Source organism: Mustela erminea, chromosome 2 (genome assembly GCF_009829155.1).
Source record: "Mustela erminea isolate mMusErm1 chromosome 2, mMusErm1.Pri, whole genome shotgun sequence".
In the NCBI taxonomy this organism is placed as follows: domain Eukaryota; kingdom Metazoa; phylum Chordata; class Mammalia; order Carnivora; family Mustelidae; genus Mustela; species Mustela erminea.
Window position 1 is genome coordinate 83,462,749 of NC_045615.1, and position 19,889 is coordinate 83,482,637.

A 19,889-nucleotide genomic window follows, 5' to 3' on the forward strand; every position below is an offset into this window, starting at 1 on the left:
GGCTTCTGCATATATTATGCTCAAGAGTAAGTCTTTTCTTTAACTGGTGACTTGTTAAATAAAAATTATCGTTTTTGGTGTAACTTGTCCCCAACCAAGAACCTAAGTAGTTCTGATGAAATCAAGTACCTGACATACATAGGGTTTTTATAAATGAGTAATAGAAGGATTCAGTACCTATCAGTAGAATATCTTTTATTATTTTGTGTTCAGTAACTACCACCTGGTGCTATTACTTCTAGTATAATCAGTTGGCATCAAAATATAAAGTAAAAATATGTACATTTTTATTTATCAATTCTTACCTGAATAATCTCAGATCTCTTGAGAATGTTCCACAAAGTGGAATTTCTTCCTAAAGTTACAGTGAATGTGGTACAATGTGTACGACTTGTTTAACCAGTGCCTGCTTTTCATTTCCAAGATTTTTCCTTATCTTGAATCAAATGCACAATCCTGACTACGATATCATAATGCACTGGCTTACCTTTTGTATATAAAGTCCAACTCAAGCTTATTTTGGTTTATTGTACATGCTTTATTAAAACGGTACTGATATTTACAGTATCTGCAGAGTCCCTTCCAAGGCGCTCTCACACACATTCGGACACACCCATACAACACCCATACTACGGCCCCATGCACCCACACCAATGAGATGTGAGGGTCAGACTCCTAAAATTAGGCAGCTGTTGGGGGACAGAGTTGATTTGTTTTTCAATTTTTTTTTTTTTTAAAGAGAAAAAGCAGGAGGGAATGCATTTGGCCATTACAATGCTAATTAAGTTTGTGTATATTAACATACGTGGCAGTAACACTGAATATTCCTTTTACATTCTATATACACAGAATGACATCAAGGTTTTGCAGTCAACAGAATATCCCAACTTCAGTCTCAATGCTGCTTGTAGTGACTTCTGAATTCACATAGGGGCTTTCCCTAAAATAATTCAAGTCTATGTAAGTGAAATAAGGCACAATTAATATTGATTTGATCTAAGGGAAGGGAAGGGATAAACACTAGTTGCAAATGATATTACTACGGGGGAATTAGCTTTGACTTAGATCCACTTGAAACCCCTTCTCCTAATTTCTTAGAAATAAAGGTTTTTTTCTCTTCCCTGACAAAACCCAAAAAGAGAAGTTTGGGAATTCACATTTTAATGTTTCAGTAACCTAAACTACTCAAATTGATGTGTACCCCCAACACCTCCTGCCCAGGTCTCTTCCCTCAAAGCTTAAACAAGAACACAGCACACGAATCCCTTGCTGATTTTGAGGAGATTTGTACACTTAAGTAGCAAATACATATCTGGTTGTCTTTGATTTAAAAAAAAAAAGAAGGCTGGGAGGGAGGGAGGGAGGGAGGAAGAAGGAAGGAAAGAAGAAAGGAAGGAAGGGAGGGAGGAAGGAGTAACCTTGTAACTTTCTTGCTCTTTAAAAAAAAGTCCGTTTCCTCCTTTTCAGGATGATGACGCCCCACCAGACATTACAAACAACTGCAACAAATGAGTTTGGCAGCATAAATAATGTCTAGTATTCAAATCTTCATAGTGAGACTCATTTAGCTTGTATAGAATCTGTTGAATGTTTTTTGCAGCAGGTGAACCAAACCCAAAGACGCCGGACATTCTGTGAAAGGGAGTAATAAGAATTGCAGTTCTGAAGGCCCCTGACTTTGGTTGTTTACAAAGTTCAATCCTGTTTATTGTGATCCTTGGTATCTTCTTCATCTGTATATTCTGATGGTTCTTCCCCTGGTTTTAGGAGTCTGCCTACATAATCATATTTTTCTGAAAAATACATCAAAAGAAAATCAGTAGTGATCAAATTTGTTGCTCTATGCCATCATACAATGCGGAAGGTGTTTGCCTCTTTTGGAATTACATACAATAGGCTAAGTTGTTCCTATTGCTCACCTTGGCTGGTCTTTGCATTCATGTAAGGCTTGAACAAAAGAAAATGGGAATAAGGAATTTACAAAGCTTGGGGACTATGCTTTTGCAGGAGAGTGCTCCATATATACCAGTTCTTAACCAAAGACATTTCATCAGAATCACTAACAGATCATGGTAAGTAGATCCAACCAGAAAATATTCTCAGGGAGAAAATGTGATATAGGCTAGTACTCTCCAGGAAAATAAACCAAATGAAAAACAAAGTTATTTGTTACTTATTATCCTGTGTTCTTTAAGAGCTAGTGTGTGGCTCTAGTCATAGCATTATTCTTTCTCCTATTAAACTCTTTTCTTACATCTCTGTTAATATTGCTTGTTTTATGTTGTCAGGTATTAATTTTTAGAACACCGTGGTGTCCAAGGTGATCCATATTTACGTATTTCTTGGTTGGGAATTTGAACCTAGGTTAAGTGAATTAACTGACAAAACAGGAGGGTAAGATAGGAGGACTGCTTCCTACAGTAGAACTGGTTCATATGCCAAAAAGTCAGAACAATTGTTTCCAAGGGATGCACAGGTCACATAAATAGCTATCTGGATTGTCACATAGGAGGTACTAATGGATGCCTCAAGGGCATAATAAAGGGGAAAGAAATTTTTTCATTATGGTGAGTAAAATCAATAAAATCATTTTGGAATAAATTATAGTATCAATACCCAAAATAAAATTCAGTTTTAAATAGAAGCTTATTATTTAAAAATACTGTATCTTAATTAAAAAGTCTTATAAGACTAAAGGTATCACAGTTTTGTTATAGTTTGTAACAAATCAACTTTTAAATATGGATTTTTAAATAATATGTAACAATCATTTTCTTATTTAGCTTTTTATCATCAAATAATGATGGAGATGAAAACAGATCTCCTTAGACTCTTAAGGAATGTGAAATAATACACACTTTCTTTTCAAAGAACCCGACAAAATAAAGGTACCTTTAAATTGCATTTCCCATTCTCGAACACTCTCCATTTGTACAGCATTCAAGTCTGAGAGATCATCATACTCATCTTTAAGTGCATCTTTATCTAGGCAAAATGTCGCCAGTCCTCTGGAGGCATCCCTACCAGCAAATATTCCATATGGACCGGCTGAGGGGGTGGGGAGGAAAAAAAAATTATTGACATTACCTTAACATTATTTAATGCCTCAAAGGAAAAAGCCAAATAAAGGAAACCTCATAATGACTCATACTTGGTACATAGCCTTAATTTCAAAACATGACAGATACTAAATGGGATAATGAGAAGAAACTTCTTGGAAATCTGCCTGTAGATCAAAATAAAGTTTTTCACTTTTTAAATTTTTCACTTTTTAAATTTAAAATTTAAATTTCAGATACCTCAAAACTTGTGTTTGTATAATGTATACTTGTGTAACATATTAGGGAGAAGAGGAAACTTAAGCAGTTAGGTTTGGAAGCTGGTTTGTTTGAGGGGAGATAATGTTTCACTGATTGCTGTTAATTAATTGTGGCATCTAAAAATAATCAAAAGGGGCGCCTGGGTGGCTCAGCAGGTTAAAGCCTCTGCCTTAGGCTCAGGTCATGATCCCAGGGTTCTGGGATCGAGCCCCGCATTGGTCTCTCTGCTCGGCAGGGAGCCTGCTTCCTCCTCTCTCTCTGCCTGCCTCTCTCCCTACTTGTGATCTCTGTCTGTCAAATAAATAAATAAAATCTTTAAAAAAAATAAAAAAATAAAATAAAAATAATCAAAAGAACATCCACTAGATGAGCATTTGTTAAAGATTCAAGTCAACCATGGATCTAAAATAGTCTCTTCTTTCTCTTTTTCAAAGTAGGTCGTATGAAAGAAGAGACTATCATCTTTGTACCCCCAGTGACTAGTTCAACGTATAGCACATACAGATGCTCAACAGGTCTTTGCTGAATTTTATCAGAAATATGGCCCATTTTCAAAATAAGTATCACCTGACTACCAGAATATATTCACAATTACCTATTAAACAATGAAAAGCATTAAACAATGGTTTTTATTTGTCACAGCTCTTGGGAAATAGGAGATGTGCCTATTAAGGAACAGGTTGTTTTTTTTCTTAAGTTTTTATTATTTTTATTTTGGGGAGGGGTAGAGTGTGAGGAGTAGTGTGGGAAGGGACAGAGGGGAGAGCTAGAGAATCCTAAGCATGTTTCAAACCCAGCACGGAGTCCGAGTGTGTCTTGATTTCATGACCCTGAGATCATGACCTGAGCAGAAATCAAGAATTGGACGCTTAACCAACTAAGCCACCCAGGCGCACCAACAGTTCTGACTGACACAAAATGAATAGGATTTTGTCCAAGGAATTAGTAACTACCCTCTCTAGGGAGGAATGGCATAATTTTTATGCCACAGAAATGAGCCATTCCTAAAGTTTGTGCTTGAGAGCAGCAGTTGTCTTACTCACGTCAGTGCTCAATGCCTACCACGTGCCTGGCATAAAGTAGAAAAAGAGTAAAACTGGGGGTGCCTAGGTGGCTCAGTTGGTTAAGTATCTGCTTTTGGCTCAGGTCATGATCTCAGGGTCCTGGGATGGAGCCCCACATCAGGCTCCCGCTCAGCAGAGAGTCTGCTTCTCCCTTTCTCTGATGCTTTTCCCCGCCTGTTTGTCCTCCCACTCTCCTTCCCTTCCTCCTTTACCAAAAAAAAAAAAAAAAAAAAAAAAAAAAAGAAACATAATAAATTTCTTCTAAAATATTAGCTGCAATTTCAAATAAGTAGTAACTCTCAATCTTCATCCTTTACTTTGAGCAGATTCACTTATGGTGAGCAAAATCTCCACCCAAATACATGATAAAAAAGACACTTTAGTTCTTTAAAACATACAATAAACAGAACTGAAAAAACTTACTTTTCCCTATCAAGAAACTGGTTAAATTATAGTACATTAATTTACTGGAATAACGTACATAACTATCAATAAGAATGAAGTATTTCTATATGTATACACAGACAGAAGTCCATAATAGAGTAACTGAAAAGAGCAATTCAGAAGAGTATGTATATATAGAATACGATTTGCTTTGAATTAAGAAAATACACACACATGTGTTTATATATGTGTGAAAAACACCAGGAAGAATACAAACCAGAATACAAACAGTGGCAGCCTTTTCTGGGCAATGAAAAGAAAAAAATTTACTTCATATAATTGGTAAGGTCCGGCTATTTAGAAAATTATTATTCTTACTACTACTTTTCTTTATTATTATTAATTGAGTATGGTTGACACATCATGTTATGTTAGTTTTAGGTGTATAATATAGTGATACGACAACTCTTAAACAGTATGCTTTGCTTACTGTAAGTGTAGCTACCACTGTCACCATACAATACTGTTATAATACCATTGACTATATTCCCTATGCTGTCCCTTTCATCCCTATGATTAATTCATTCCATGACTGGAAGCCTGTATCTCCCACTACCCTTCCCGCAACCACCTTCCCCCTGGCAACTATCAGTTTGTTCTCGGTATTTATGGATCTGTTTCTGATTTTGGTTGTGTACTTGTTAAAAAATTTATTTTTGTAATAAATATCTTCTAAGAGTTATTTCTGCCTTCATATTAGGCCACACAGCAAGCAGATCATTTAAGTTCTTCTGTTTAAAATGTAGGTTTAAAAATTAAGTGGTGTTGGGGCACCTGGGTGACTAGTGTATTAAAGCCTCTGTCTTTGGCTCAGGTCATGATCCCAGGGTCTTGGGATAGAGCCCCACATTGGGCTCTCTGCTCAGCAGGGAGCCTGCTTCCTCCCCTCTCTCTGCCTGCCTTTCTGTCTACTTGTGATCTCTGTCAAATAAATAAATAAAATCTTAAAAAAAAAAATTAAGTGTGTCTGGTTGGCTCAGTTGGAAGACCACGCAACTCTTGATCTCAGGCTCATGAGTTCAAACCCCATGTCCGGTGAAGAGATTACTTAAATAAATAAATAAATAAATAGATAGATAGATAGATACTTAAAAAAAGAAAAGATTTCCAAAATGCCGAATTTTACCAAAAACAAACAAACAAACAAACAAACAAAAAAACCCACCATTTTTTCTCCCTGAGGCTACAGTTTTCTGTGTATAACAAAGGTAATTTAGAGAAAATAATTTTAAAACCAGAAATACTATTATGAGCAATGGAGTGGTCAGTTAGAGAGCTTATTGTCCAGTTAACAAAATAAAATACTTTCTAAGGATAAGTAAACAAGAAAATTCCTTAATTTTTAAATGAGCAGCGTAATGATTATATCCATATTCGTATTTGAAAACATTTAGGAAACTGAAGATTATGTGTCAGAATCTGAGTAAGATATGTGTTGTACATTTATGAGAATTCAAAATCTACTTAAATAGACAATAATCTAAACATTTATCAACATTAATCTGAGTTACAGAAAACACTGCACCATGAAGTTCATGAGGTGTAAGAAAGCCATTCTCTGCAAAGTTTATGGCATGGAACCAGAAGTGGCATTTCTGATAAATTTAAAAAGCAGCACTACTGGGGCGCTGGGTGGCTCAGTGGTTGAGTGTCTGCCTTTGGCTTGGGTCATGGTCCCAGGGTCCTGGAATCGAGGCCTGCATTGGTCTCCCTACTCAGTGGGAAGCCGGCTTCTTCCTCTCCTGCTTCCCCTGCTTATGTTCCCTCTCCTGCTGTCTCTCTCTGCCCTCCCCCCAAAAAAGTAGCATTATTAGGTACTGATACATTAACACAAAAATAAAGGTAATTCTTTCCAGTAAAGTACTTTTTTATCCTGCTTTTTTATCCTTACTTTTTCTTAAGTATTTTCCATATTGCTACTTAATAAGGTGACATTCACAAGTACTATTTAATGGTTATACACATTCGTACTGAATGAATATACATACCTACAATTTAATCACTTTCCTATCAGAGTACACTAAGGCTACCATTTTAAACTTTTAAATTTGGCTTCTACATAAGAAACTGGGACACTATTTATAACTGGACAAAATTTATAACCTTCAAACCATTGCCCATTGTATCAACTGACTTTGCAGAGGGTATTTAGCTTTTTTTTAAAAAGATTTTATTTATTTATTCGACACACAGAGATCACAAGCAGGCAGAGAGGCAGGCAGAGAGAGAGGAGGAAGCAGGCTCCCTGCTGAGCAGAGAGCCCGATGTGGGGCTCGATCCCAGGACCCTGAGATCAAGACCTGAGCAGAAAGCAGAGGCCTAACCCACTGAGCCACCCAGGCTCCCTGGGTATTTAGCATTTAAGAGAAAGAAATTCAGTATTATTCCTTAAATTGGAATTATTTTAGAGAAATATTAACTTTGAAAATTAAGCAAGAACAAACAGTCCCTAGGGAAAAGAAAAGTAGTTTTGGGTTTTTTTTTTTTTCTTCTGCATAACTCCACATGCTTTATGCCAATAGCTATTTTTCCCCAGATGGAGGCCATAGATAGATAAGAGCTAGTGTGATTTTTTTTTTTTTCCAAAACAAAGTAATGCTGACAAAACAGTGACGAGTCATACACATGAAATAAAAAATAAAATTGATCAGGGCTGTAAAAACCTTTACACATGGAAAATGATAGTTTTCAACTTTTTAAAAAATTTTCTAGCAATGTGACTTTCCTCTCTCACAGTCTTGCAAAGTGGAAGGAACAATTTTTGCCCTCCTCACCTGGCAGATGAACAGGAGCAGGGACATTCAGTGATTTGCCTAAATTACCAAAAGACTTCAGAAGTACTATCTCCACTTTTCTACCCCAAACACAATAAACTTGAGAAAACACACAGGATCCACAAACCCAAAGATGGAATGACAACCCTGGAAATTGGAGGATTTCATTAATTGCAAAATCTCTGGGGAACAGATACTTTGGAATACCTGTTAAATCAAAATGAAAGAGGATTAACAAAAAAGCTGTATACATCGACAGCTTTTCTTATCATTTTATTATATTTACCTCCCTAGTCTGCAAAAGTCAATCTACTTCAGAGTACTTCAGAGTATAAACCACTAAACACATCTAAATGGTAAAAACGGGAGAAGAAAATGGTCATTATAGAAAACAGAGACCAGAAAATCTTCCATCTTTGGGTATATTAATCATGTACCAATGGATTCTCTAATAAAATTCTCTGCCAATTTCTCTAAGGAGACCTCAACACTGAATAAACGTAAAAACAAAACTTCATAAAACAGGTTCTTTTTTTGGTTTTAGATGGCTGATTTAGTAAGCGTGAACTTGAGTCAACAGGTAATAATCCAACCCCATTTCTAGGAAAAATGATGCTTTATTAATTGTTGAACAGAAAATAATGATTCAGTGACTAACATATTGTCCCACCCTCTAAACTATATATAAGCTATCTTCTCCACATTAAGATTCCCCTCAGGAAGCATTTAACTTCTGAAGAGATCTTTTTTAACAGTTTTCTTTATTTTTTTCCTGTAAGATCATAAAGAACATAACATTAACAACTAGAATTGGAACTAGATGGATGTGCTCAGAGAAAGAAGGATCTGAGGTCTACATAAAGTACATTTCTCTGCATTCATGATTCAACCAGAATGTTATCTGAGAAGCCAGTAATACCTCCCCATTCCACACTCCTTACCAACAAACATTAATGTTACAGATTCCAATTTTTGATAACCATACTTGGCTACAATACTAAAATAACAGAGAACTACCCAAGGAATGCAAATTTTAAATGTTAAGAAGTCTTTTGCTGTAATTTACAAAAAAAAAAAGCCAGTGTACTTATATAAACTGTTATTTTGACTCTATTTGCTGATATAAAGGTGGACTTATAATTTCAAGAAAATTCTTGCTACAAAAAATGAACAATTATTCAACCAAAGCAGTTTCTCTTAAATATACCTATATAACAAATGTTCTAAGGCATCATTTTAATAGTAAGTCTTCTTTTTTTCAAAAAGATTTTATTTATTTATTTGAAAGAGAGCATGAGTTGGGGGTGGTAAGGAGGAGAGCAGTGGGACAAGGAGAGGCAGACTCCTCACTGAGCAGGGAGTCCACTGTGGGCTTAATCCCATGTCCCTGGGATCATGACCTAGGCAGATGACATTATACTAGAATTCAGATTTCATTAAGACTCTTTAAGAGTTAAAACAACCTGCCACATAGATTTTTAAAGTTCAAAATTCAATAAATCTTGAATTTTGAATTTTAATCTAGTTAGTGAATCCTGAAACTGCTTACTTTAATATAATCAAGTAGAATGTGGTAATGTTATTTTTGAAAAGGCAAAAACATATGGTCACTGTAAGAAAATGTTTTAGATTATTTATTTATTTATTTGACACAGAGAGAGATCACAAGGAGGCAGACAGGCAGGCAGAGAGAGGGGGGGAAGCATGCTCCCTGCTGAGCAGAGAACCCAAGGCAGGACTCGATCCTAGGACCCTGAGACCATGACCTGTGCTAAGGCAGAGGCTTAACCCACTAAACCACCCAGGTGCGCCTGTAAGAAAATGTTTTAAAGAGTAATTTAATAAATAGAAAATTCTAGGAGCAAATAAAATATCCAAAATATGTTAGATAATATTGTGATTATTAGCATGGCTGTGTACCTATATTAGTATTTATGATGAGAAAATTCCAGAATAAATATTTCAATTATTTCCACGATATAAAAACCATAGCTTTGAAGAACAAACTATAATCCACTGAAGTTTATAAACAGCCTGGTTTTCTGGTCTATTTTGACAAGTCTTTTGTGATTATTAAAACAACTTTTTTAAAAAAAAGTAATTATACTTGGTATTGAGTAATTTATTCCAAATAAGATCACAATGGCTTTGGAATAAATGAAGCAGTAATATAAAAGTGATTAAAAGAAATCCAAGTAATAAATTTTTTTTTTATATTTAAATTTAGGAAGTCCAAAGACTTTTAGAGAGAAGGTAGTGTGGTCAAAATGAAAGAACACTCCTCAAGGAGCCAAGATACTTGGGTTCCAGAGGATTCAACCAACATTTAACATTGGGCAAATCTTAGAAGCACTGGTATAAAATGGGCAAAGTATCTATCTAGTTTGGCCCTAACTTTAGGCAGTTAAAATACTTCCCCCAACTCAATCTTGTTTTTGAAATTCAAACTAGAAAGCTGTCAGCAATACTGTGGGTCCACCTCAGCAGCCTTGGCCCCAGGGCTTACAGCTAGGGTGGAGACCAGGAAGACAGAAAAGTAAAAATCCCAGGCCTGCGAAGATGTGAGAGTGGGAACTGAGTTTACACAGCCCCTAGAGAATGAGGATTCTAAGGTTAAGAAATAGCATGGACTTGTTCTTTTCCTCCCCAGATGCTTGAAGCTTGGCCACCATTATGAACGGCACAATAACTATCTGACCAGGATGTTCATGACCAACTGACTATTTCAGCGGAAACAGATGGACATTGATGTCCTTCACTCCACAAAGACAACAGCCGCTAAGACAGAAATTCAGGAAAAACTAACCAAAATGTGTAAAACCAGATGTCATATTTGTATTTGGATTCAGAACCCATTTTGGTGGTGGTAGGACAACTGGCTTTGGGATGATTTATGATTCCTTGGATTATGCAAAGAAAAATGAACCCAAACATATAGACTCGCAAGACATGGCCTGTCTTGAGAAGAAAAAGACATCAAGAAAACAGTGAAAGGAACCCAAGAACAGAATGAAGAAAGTCAGAGGGACTGCAAAAGTCAATGTTGGTGCTGACAAAAAGTGAGCTGAAGGTTGGATAACAGAAAGAGTAAAGATGCTGCAGTAGGTTTATCTCTGGTTACTGTGCAGATTTTTCATGAGATGATTAATAAATCAAGAATGTTAATGTGGGAAAAAAAAAGAAATAGCGTGGACTTAAATATCTATTGGAATTTAGAGAACAATAAAGGTAATACTGCAAGTGCTCGGGGAAAAATTATTCTATAGATAGTGTTGGGGTAACTAAGTAATTTCCTGTAAAAATCCTTATTTCACATCTTAAAATAAATTCCAAATGGAACTAAAAAACCCAAATCATAAAAGTATTTTTAAAAACTACTATTTTTAAAAATAATCGTTTTAGTTAAAAAAATCTTTAAGTTACTTGTGATAGAAAACTCAGCACCCATAAAAAGAAGATAAATTTGAATACACAAAACCCCAAATACCGTATGGTTTACAAAAACACCATAAATAAAGTAAAAAGACAAACTAGGAAAAATTGTTTGCAGCTAAGGTTGATTTACTTTTTAAAGAACACCTAAAACCTCTAAGACCAATACCATAATTGAAAAACTGTGGCAAAAAATGTATGAACAGATAATTTATAGATAACATAAATGACTCAAAATTCTGAAAGTGTCCAACCAAACTAAAAAAGAGAAATGTGAATTTAAAAATATTGAGATACCATTTTAAATTCTCAGATTGACAAAGACCAAGAAGTTTATTATCATACTTTTGGCAAAGGGGTGAGAAGTAGGCATTTTCATGAAGTATGAATTGCTCCAATTTCTCTGGAAGGCAATCCAAAAATAAGTACCCAAATTAAAAAATGTCCCATACCCTAAGACTCAGTGTTTTTACTTCTAGGAATTTGTAAGTTCACTCACATGTATAAAAGGACATGTACATGCATATTTATAGCAACACTATATTATTATATATTATTAGTAAGAGACTGGAAACAAATGTTAATAGTTAAATTATGATATATTCATGGAACAGAATATGCAAACTTAAAAGAATAAGATGACTCTTTTTATGCTGAGATGAAAGGCTCTCCAGATATAAAAGGTTTGTACAATATGCAACAGTGTGTGTGTGTGTGTGTGTGTGTGTGTGTGTAGGGAGTACCTAGGGAGTGCATATCCACATGCTTATACTTACAGGTGATAGCTCCAGAACAATATTCAGATTGGTTCCTCACTTCTAGGAAGGGGAACGTGGTAACTGGGTTGTTTTTTACAGAACATGCTTTAAAACATTCTATTTTGAATATGTATAATCTAATAAAAATACAGTTTTAAAAAAACTTCCTGAGGCCCTATTTAGAAATATATCTAAACTACTCTACAGGAAGACTTCTACAACCTATGACTTAAGGAAGCGCATAGAAAAAAAATCTCCAAGAAATAAAAAGACTATAATTGCTGAAGGTTTAAGTTTTTGTAGTAAAAATTACAAACTACATGAAGAAACAAACTACCATGGAGTGAGCATATGTAACAGATGAGAACTGGCATCCCCAGAATAATACAAGCAGATTAAAAAACTATAGTATGTTTGCTTAAAATTTTGAAGTAATTACAGATAGAACTTTAAGGAAAGATTAAGAAACATGAAGGACAGAATGAAAAGCTGGTCTTTACCTATTAGAAGACAACAGGGGAGGCAATAATTGAAGAGGTAATGGGTTCAAATTTTTTAAAATAAATGGATGACACACATTCTCAAATTTTAGTAGAGTCTGGCCCATGTCAAAAAAAAAAAAAATCCCCACCTTGGCAAATCCTAGTAAGAGTAAAATTACAAAGACAAAGGGAAAAACAGATTAATCTAATGAATGAAAATAAACCAAAAGCAGACCTGAAGACAGTGGCATACTACTATTAAAGATCTGAGATAAAACCACAAGCCCATAATTTTATATCAGAAACCTACACTATTATTTCTGCATGAGGGCATACGGAGAAAGATTTTTTTTGCATGTCAATAAGAAAACTACAGAACACACCTCACTAAAATGAGAGCTGAACCCTGAACAAAGGAATGAGATGCAAGAAATGACTGTGAATAAAGAAAATGGCAACTATATTGGTAAATTTAAATGAGGGCTAACAATAAAAAAAGGTAATACTTAAATCAATTAGGAGGAAGAGTTTGAAAAAATAGAGTAGAACTACAAGTCTAAGAGTAATACAATACCATAGATAATAGGTGAGAGAAGGGTTAGAGTAAAAGTTTTCTAAACCAGGGCCACAACATATGGCTGTATAGTACACAAATCCAAGGGACACCATCCACATTTGTATACATGGTAGTTTTGTGTATTTATTAAGAAATATTCTCTTAAATCACAGTAAAGTGTTTTAAAAAGTTTTTTAATTCACAAAGATATGTTTGGCTAACATTCCTATATTCTGTAGAAGAATAGGGTCTTCTATAGCAAAACCTTTAAGGGTATCATTAAAAGAATGTTAACAGATATATCCAAATAAGTAGGGATTAAAAAGTGGAAGAACTAAAAAAAATTAATCTGCGAAGGAAAAAAGGGAGAAAAAAGCGAAGTATGAAGCTAAATTACTAAATAAGAAGGTAGAAATATATCTAAATGTGTAAGTAACAATAAAACATAAACCAATTAAGCTGTTAAAGACAGTATTGAGGGGGGCACCTGGGTGGCTCAGTCGGTAAGTGTATGCCTTCACCTTCCACTTGGGTCATGATCCCAAGGCCCTGGGATGGAGCCTGGAGTCTGAGTCCAGCTCCCTGATGCACGGAGAGTCTGCTTCTCTCTCTCCTTCTGCCCCACCGCACCCCCACTTTGTGCTCTCTCTCAAATAAATAAATAAAATCTTAAAGAAGTGTTGATACTAGATTCAATGAAAAGAAAATCTAGCTATATTATAAAGGAATAATAAACCACAGATCAGTGGAAAACAGGGCGGAAAAAGAATCACTGAGGTAATACTAATCAAACGAAGACTGAGGTCAATTCTCAAAATTAGTAAAGTTAAGGATGTTTCTTTCTCTGCTGATTAACACAATATGATCAGTTCTAGATTAAGTGTTAGATGGCATCAGAACATTCTCACACCCAATCTTTGTATGGGTGACTCCTTTAGGTTTTTGCTTAAATATCAACCCCTTTTTCTTGATAAACTAATATAAATGGAAAGCACCTTTCTTGACCATCTAAAGTTCTTTGTTACCCTCTATTATAGATCCTATGCATTTCTTTCATAGGACACTTAATTACAAATAATAATTATATACTGAATGCTTGTTTCTTGTCTGTTTTCCCAAATATACTATAAACTCTACACAGGTAGGACCCCAACTGTTTTGAAAACTCAGTTAACTCATTTTATTTAAGCAACAATTTAATGAAATCCAGGGAATTCCTTCTCTGTATTTAAAATGGAGATGAAGTCCCATGTTAGTGATCTTGAAACAGAATGTAGGTTCTAAGGCTATAGCAGTTATTTAGTGATGTCTGTCATGGGTACTGAGGGGAGGAGACATCTGGGTCATAAATTATTGAAAGAATTATTTAAAGAATTTGAATAGCTAACTCCAGATGTTACTAAATCTATTTTCTTCCAGCATGAATAACATATTCTGGTTTCATATATGCTTTCAGCTATCCTTTAATACTCTAGCATTAGCATTTAACACAAATACAATTCCCTTCAAGATTAAAAACAATGGAATGATGCTGAACTCAGAGTAGGTATTATAGAAATAACTAGTATAAATTTGAGCAGAGTATCAAAACTCATCAGAAAACTTAGCTGATCCTTTTATGTGTGTATGGCCATTAGCCCAAACAGACCCAGCTGGCGTCAAAGCAAGTAGCTGGGATGAGAGCTGAGTAGTGTCAATAGTACATCCATGAAGGAAGAGGTCAGGTTGGGCCTAGTCTTTATGTTGCAACTCTTGCATCAACTGCAATTTTGCAAACTATAAATAAAAGTTAATATATTGAAGATAAAGTTAAAAAAAAGGAGGAAAAACACTTGAAAAGCAGATGTGCTCCTTTCCCCATCCTCCTAAAGATTACCTCTTTTATATCTCATGGGGTACCTCTTTTATATACGACTTTTTCTTTTCCAGTAGAATTCAAAAGGTAAGCTGGAGTAAATACTGTTTGGTCTGTATCAAAGAATATGCTACCTGGAATAAGGGGGAAGCAATACATTTAAATTTCAGAAATGCAGGATAAACTATTAGAATAAGTAAAAACACTATTTGGGGGGCATGTAGGTGACTCAGTTGTTAAGCGTCTACCCTCGGCTCAGGTCATGATCCCACATCGGGGCTCTCTGCTCAACGGGGAGCCTGATCCTCCCTCTCCCACTCCCCATTTGTGTTCTTCCTCTTGCTGACTCCCTGTCAAATAAATAAAATCTTTTTAAAAAAAAAAACACCATCACCACTATGTTGGTACAATTTCATTGCACTAATATTAAATCAAGTTACTTAAAATTATACTATCTGTTCCAGTCTTCTACTCTATGAACTCTAGAACCATACAAAATTATATTTTGCAGTGATACAATGGGAAGGGATGGCCTGTGAAGACAGACTATTTGATTTTTAGTTTTGCCACTGAGTATGTGATTTTGAGCAAAACCTCCCTGAGTTTCAGTTGCCACATCTGTAAAATGGAAACATTACTTATCTCTTAGTGCTGTTTGAAAATGAAATGAGATAATAGCTCAGTAAATGGAGTTTCCTCATCCTTCTACCCTGACCTCTAGAATCAATGCTGTTGAATAGAACTCTTTGGGAAGATGGAAATACTACATAAAGTGCACTAATATGGTAGCCATGTAGCTACTGAGTAGTGGAAATGTGGCTAGTGTGATGGAGGGAGTCAATTTTAATTGTATTTAATTTTAATTAACTTAAAATTAAAAAGCTACATATGATTTGTGGCTACCATATTGGACAGCGCAACATACAGCCATGCAAGCATGTCTGAGGCTTTAAAACCTAATGGGAACCAGGAGAGGGTATAAGAACAACAGTTAAGATTCTCCCAAAGCTTATCCCAGAACACAGTTTACCTGAACTACAAATAGGCTTTGGGGTTAAATATATTTGGATTTGAATGCCATGTCTGTATGACCCAAGCCAATTTACCCAAAAAACCTACACTTCAGACTCCCATCTGAGGGCAGGAATATTACTAACCTCCCTGAGGCAGTGTGGAGATGACTAATGGATCTAATGTAGTAGGTGCTTAACAAACCTTATTTCCTTTCTCCTCCCATATTCATTGTTTCTTATATGACCACTTTCCTCACATGCTGGCCAAGTGCCCAAAGTGTTACTAAATTTAATGATGACAAATGTAGTTAATGCCAACTGTTTGCCAACATGTGTTTACTCCACTAAATTGTCAATATTTTTTTAAGAACCTGAACCTTAAAATTACTAAGAAAACAGTATTCAAAAAAAAAAAAAAGAAGAAGAAAGAAACCAGTATTTCTGACATAGGAAAAAAGGACTCACAAAATAATTTTTAACTTTAAAACCAATACTGTGAAATGGGAGTAGATATTGGCTAGTCATAGAAAAGAGGTTTTCTGACTTCTTACCTCATTCTTTCAAACTACTAAGATTGTCAGGTTAAGATCATTGCTTCTGAATTATTCTCTTACAAAGTGCTCACCAGGGGTGCCTGGGTGGCTCAGTGGGTTAAGCCTCTGCCTTAGGCTTAGGTCATGATCTCAGGGTCCTGGGATCAAGCCCCACATCAGGCTCTCTGCTCAGTGGGGAGCCTGCTTCCTCCTCTCTCACTTTGCCTGTCTCTCTGCCTACTTGTGATCTCTGTCAAATAAATAAGTAAAAATTTAAAAAAAAAAAAAAAGGTGCTCAACTGACTTGAGGATGAAAATAAAAATTAAAACCCAAACTGAACTTATATTCATTTCATAGTCAGAAATTTGGCTTCAAGACTTTTGGAAAAAGTGTTACATCTTCTATTAATGTGAAATATCAACATACTCCAAGCCCATAGATGATCTGGCCACTTTCAAGTTCCTTTCCATAATATAACATTCCAAACACCTATACTAGGTTGATCAATAAATACTTAGAAAATAAGTATTTATTATATTATATTATGTATTATATTATTTTAAGCCTGTTCTTTAAGACCTGTGAACTGGTGGAAGCCAACCTAAAACTGACTTCTCCCTTGTTATCTGAGGAGCCCCCTCAATGCTCAAACCACACAAAGGCTATTTACATCACATCTATGACTCTCATCTTAAGTTTTAATTTCTGTTGCAGAACATTTGCCACTGGAGGCTGCTAAACTGTGTCTATGACAGCCTTTCCTAGCTATTTTCAGATAGTGGCAAGGCATAATGTGTAAGGACTAATATGCTTCTTTGCACTAATACTGTTTGTTTCATTGTCCTTTTGAATAGGGGTTACAAAAGCAGATTTTTTAGTTGGGTAAGTGCTATATTAAAAATCTAAACCTGTACACAATTTCTAATCTCTGCACATACATTTGAATATCAATGAAGAAAAAACTTCAGGTACAAAATACTGTGTAAATTCTTGACTTAAAAAATTATTTAATTTGGTTTGTCCATTTAATTACTATGCTTTGGGCCTACTCCCTATTCACTTGTCCCATATACTTTAAACAAATAAATAAAAAAAGTATTAACCATTTCAGCAGAGTTAAGTAGGTAGACATCTGCTTTTCATATTTATACAACCAGAGCACTAAGACTTGGTTAAAATGATGTACATCTACACACAAAAATAAAAGGAACTAAGAAATTAAACAGTTCAACACATAAAATCTCCAATTTCTTATCTCTATACCACTTAACAGCAAACCAAAGCACTTCTAAAACATCTTCTAGCCACCAAGCACTGAAGTCAGAAGTACATATTTTTGCAAGTGCCAGTAAATTCTCATGTACTAACAGATTAAATCAAGAAGAAAACCAACTTGTTTTCTAGACTTGCCAACCCATTTGACTTTAAGGCTTGGATGTACTCTTTTGAACACCAGGTCACTCTAAGTCCCTAATTTTATTACTTATTTTTTATTGTAGTTACTTTTTTTAAGCTTAGAATTAATCAGTACATAACCAAGATGTATACAATGTTGCTCAATTTTATTGTATACTAGCAGATTCCATAAGTCTGAACTCAACTTTATTAGCAAAATCTGAAATGTAAGCTATAACTACATTGTAGAAAAAGCATTTCTAACCCAACCATCCTACACACAGGGTTCTCTGAGAGTAAAGTTCTAAAAATCTTTAACTTGCAGAACTGTGTACTGGGGTGTGGATTTAGAGCTTTTAAATTTTTTCTGCTCAGTGAAAACACAGTAAGTCATTATCAGCGTGTATTTCAATACCTGCCTTCCCACTATCAGAAGAAAAAAAAAAAAGAAAGAAAGAAAAGAAAAGAAAGAAAAGGAAAAAGGAAAAAGAAACCAGACAGGCCCGCCTGCTCGGTAATTGAGCTCCACCCCCAAAACTCAGGGAGACTATCCTTGCCAGTCTTTATTAAGATCTACATTCTGGTCTGTCCTCATCCTACATACATTGTTAATCTTGGAAAGTATCTCCATACTAAAACTGGTTTAAAAAAAAGTCTGAGGTGTTGCTTATATGTCCAGACTTCACAAGCTAAACGCTGAGGACTTGGAGCTACGTGTACCTAAACGTGGCCTTACGGGAATAGTAGGGAGAAAAGTGAGATCAGTGGTAAAACAGAGTAAATAAAGGAAAGCTGTGAATTACCTGGCCTACAGCTTTGGGTCCCTACTTTATAATCTCCCGTCCTTCTTGCCCCCACCCATCCCAGGAATCAGAAAGCTCAGGGAAGGTTGTGGGCCAGCGCGATGGGCGACAACTGAAACGATCTTGAAAAATTCAGCGCAAGAAAAAGCTTCGTGGAAGAACGGGATGGGAGAAAGATGAAAGCTGAGAGCTGGTTCCTGGGGCGACACTGAAACCCGGACTTCAGGGGGTTAAAGCTGGAGGTGCCCGCGGATGGGGGTGTGTGGCGGGCGGGCCGTCCCAGGTGCAGCAGCCAAGGCGTAGGGGTCCAGACGTCGAGAAGGCTTGGCAAACTAACCCAGAGCCCAGGGGCCTCCCCATCATAAGGGGGTCGCACCTGAGCTGTAGGAGGTCCTCCCCCTCCCCTTCCAACTCCTCACCCGGGCCGTAGAACTTGCTGCCTTTGGTCACGTCGAAGACTTTCCCATTGACCGCGAGCAGGATGCGCGGGGTGCGGGACCCGTCGTACTGGCGCAGCTGCTCCAAGCTGAAGTCCCGCTTCTTCATGCGAGGCAGAGAGGCAGCGGGACTCTCCTCGCCCGCTCCGGCCCCGGCGCCCAGACCCCGCCGCCCCCAGCGCACCCACAGCCGGTAGGCCCCCAGCAGCACCAGCGCCACCAGCGCCACGTTCAGCAGCATCTCCCCGCCCCCCGCCAAGAGCGCCAACGCTGCTGCCGCCCAGCCGCCCCCTTCTGCTGCCGCTCCCGCGCCGCTGGGGCTCTCGCTGCTGCCGTCGCTGCTGCTCTCACTGCCACTCCCCAGGGTGCCTAGCTTCACGTCCCCATCACCCGCCGCCATCACTGCCCGCCAGCGCCTTCCTCCTCCTCCCCGCCCCCTGCCCTCCCCAACCCCACGACCAACCCCGCCCATCTGGGGCCTCCCAGCCAATAACGTGAGGAGAGGGGGCGGGGTCAAGCCTGCTCTCCATTGGGTGTTGACGGGGTAACGTTGTCTTGGATCTCTCCCTCCCCCTCCCTTCTTTAAGAGGCCGCGCTCGCGTGCGACGCCCCGCCCACCTCGCCCCACACTTCCCTGCTTTCGCTCGTCGCCTCTGCTTGCTGAAGTAGAAGAGAGGGGCGGGCCTGAGGAAAAGATGCTGCGCCGGCCGCGCGCGCGCAAAGGCTGAGTGAGACTACGGCGCGTGCGCGGGTTCCGGAGCGCCACGCGCTCTCCTTTCCTTTGCACCCTGTCTGGGAGGCAGGCTCCGCCCGGTCCCTCGCAATACGCGTGCGCGGTGGAATCCCTTCCCTTCCCAGGCCTGAGTTCGCCTCCGCGAACTCCCGCTTCGTCGCGGTCGCTCCGCATGGGGCTTTCACGTGCGCCGAGCCTGCCGCGGAGGCGGGGTCTGGTCTGGTCGCCTTTTCGAAGGCGCAGGTTGTGGGAGGCTACGACGCAGTTTTAATTGCTGGCGCAAACTATT

General features: G+C 37.5%; 1 protein-coding gene and 1 pseudogene across 1 annotated transcript; one reads left to right on the forward strand and one right to left on the reverse strand.

Moving 5' to 3' along the window:
- Nucleotides 1-721: 721 nt before the first annotated feature.
- Nucleotides 722-19,312, reverse strand: PGRMC2 (progesterone receptor membrane component 2). Its single transcript, XM_032333392.1, has 3 exons — nt 18,850-19,312; nt 2,893-3,048; nt 722-1,793 (listed from the first exon to the last, which is right to left on the reverse strand). The coding sequence occupies exons 1-3, from the start codon at nt 19,265-19,267 to the stop codon at nt 1,696-1,698; spliced, it is 672 nt and encodes a 223-aa protein (XP_032189283.1). The 5' UTR covers nt 19,268-19,312; the 3' UTR covers nt 722-1,695.
- Nucleotides 10,276-10,900, forward strand: LOC116584708 (annotated as a pseudogene).
- Nucleotides 19,313-19,889: the final 577 nt, after the last annotated feature.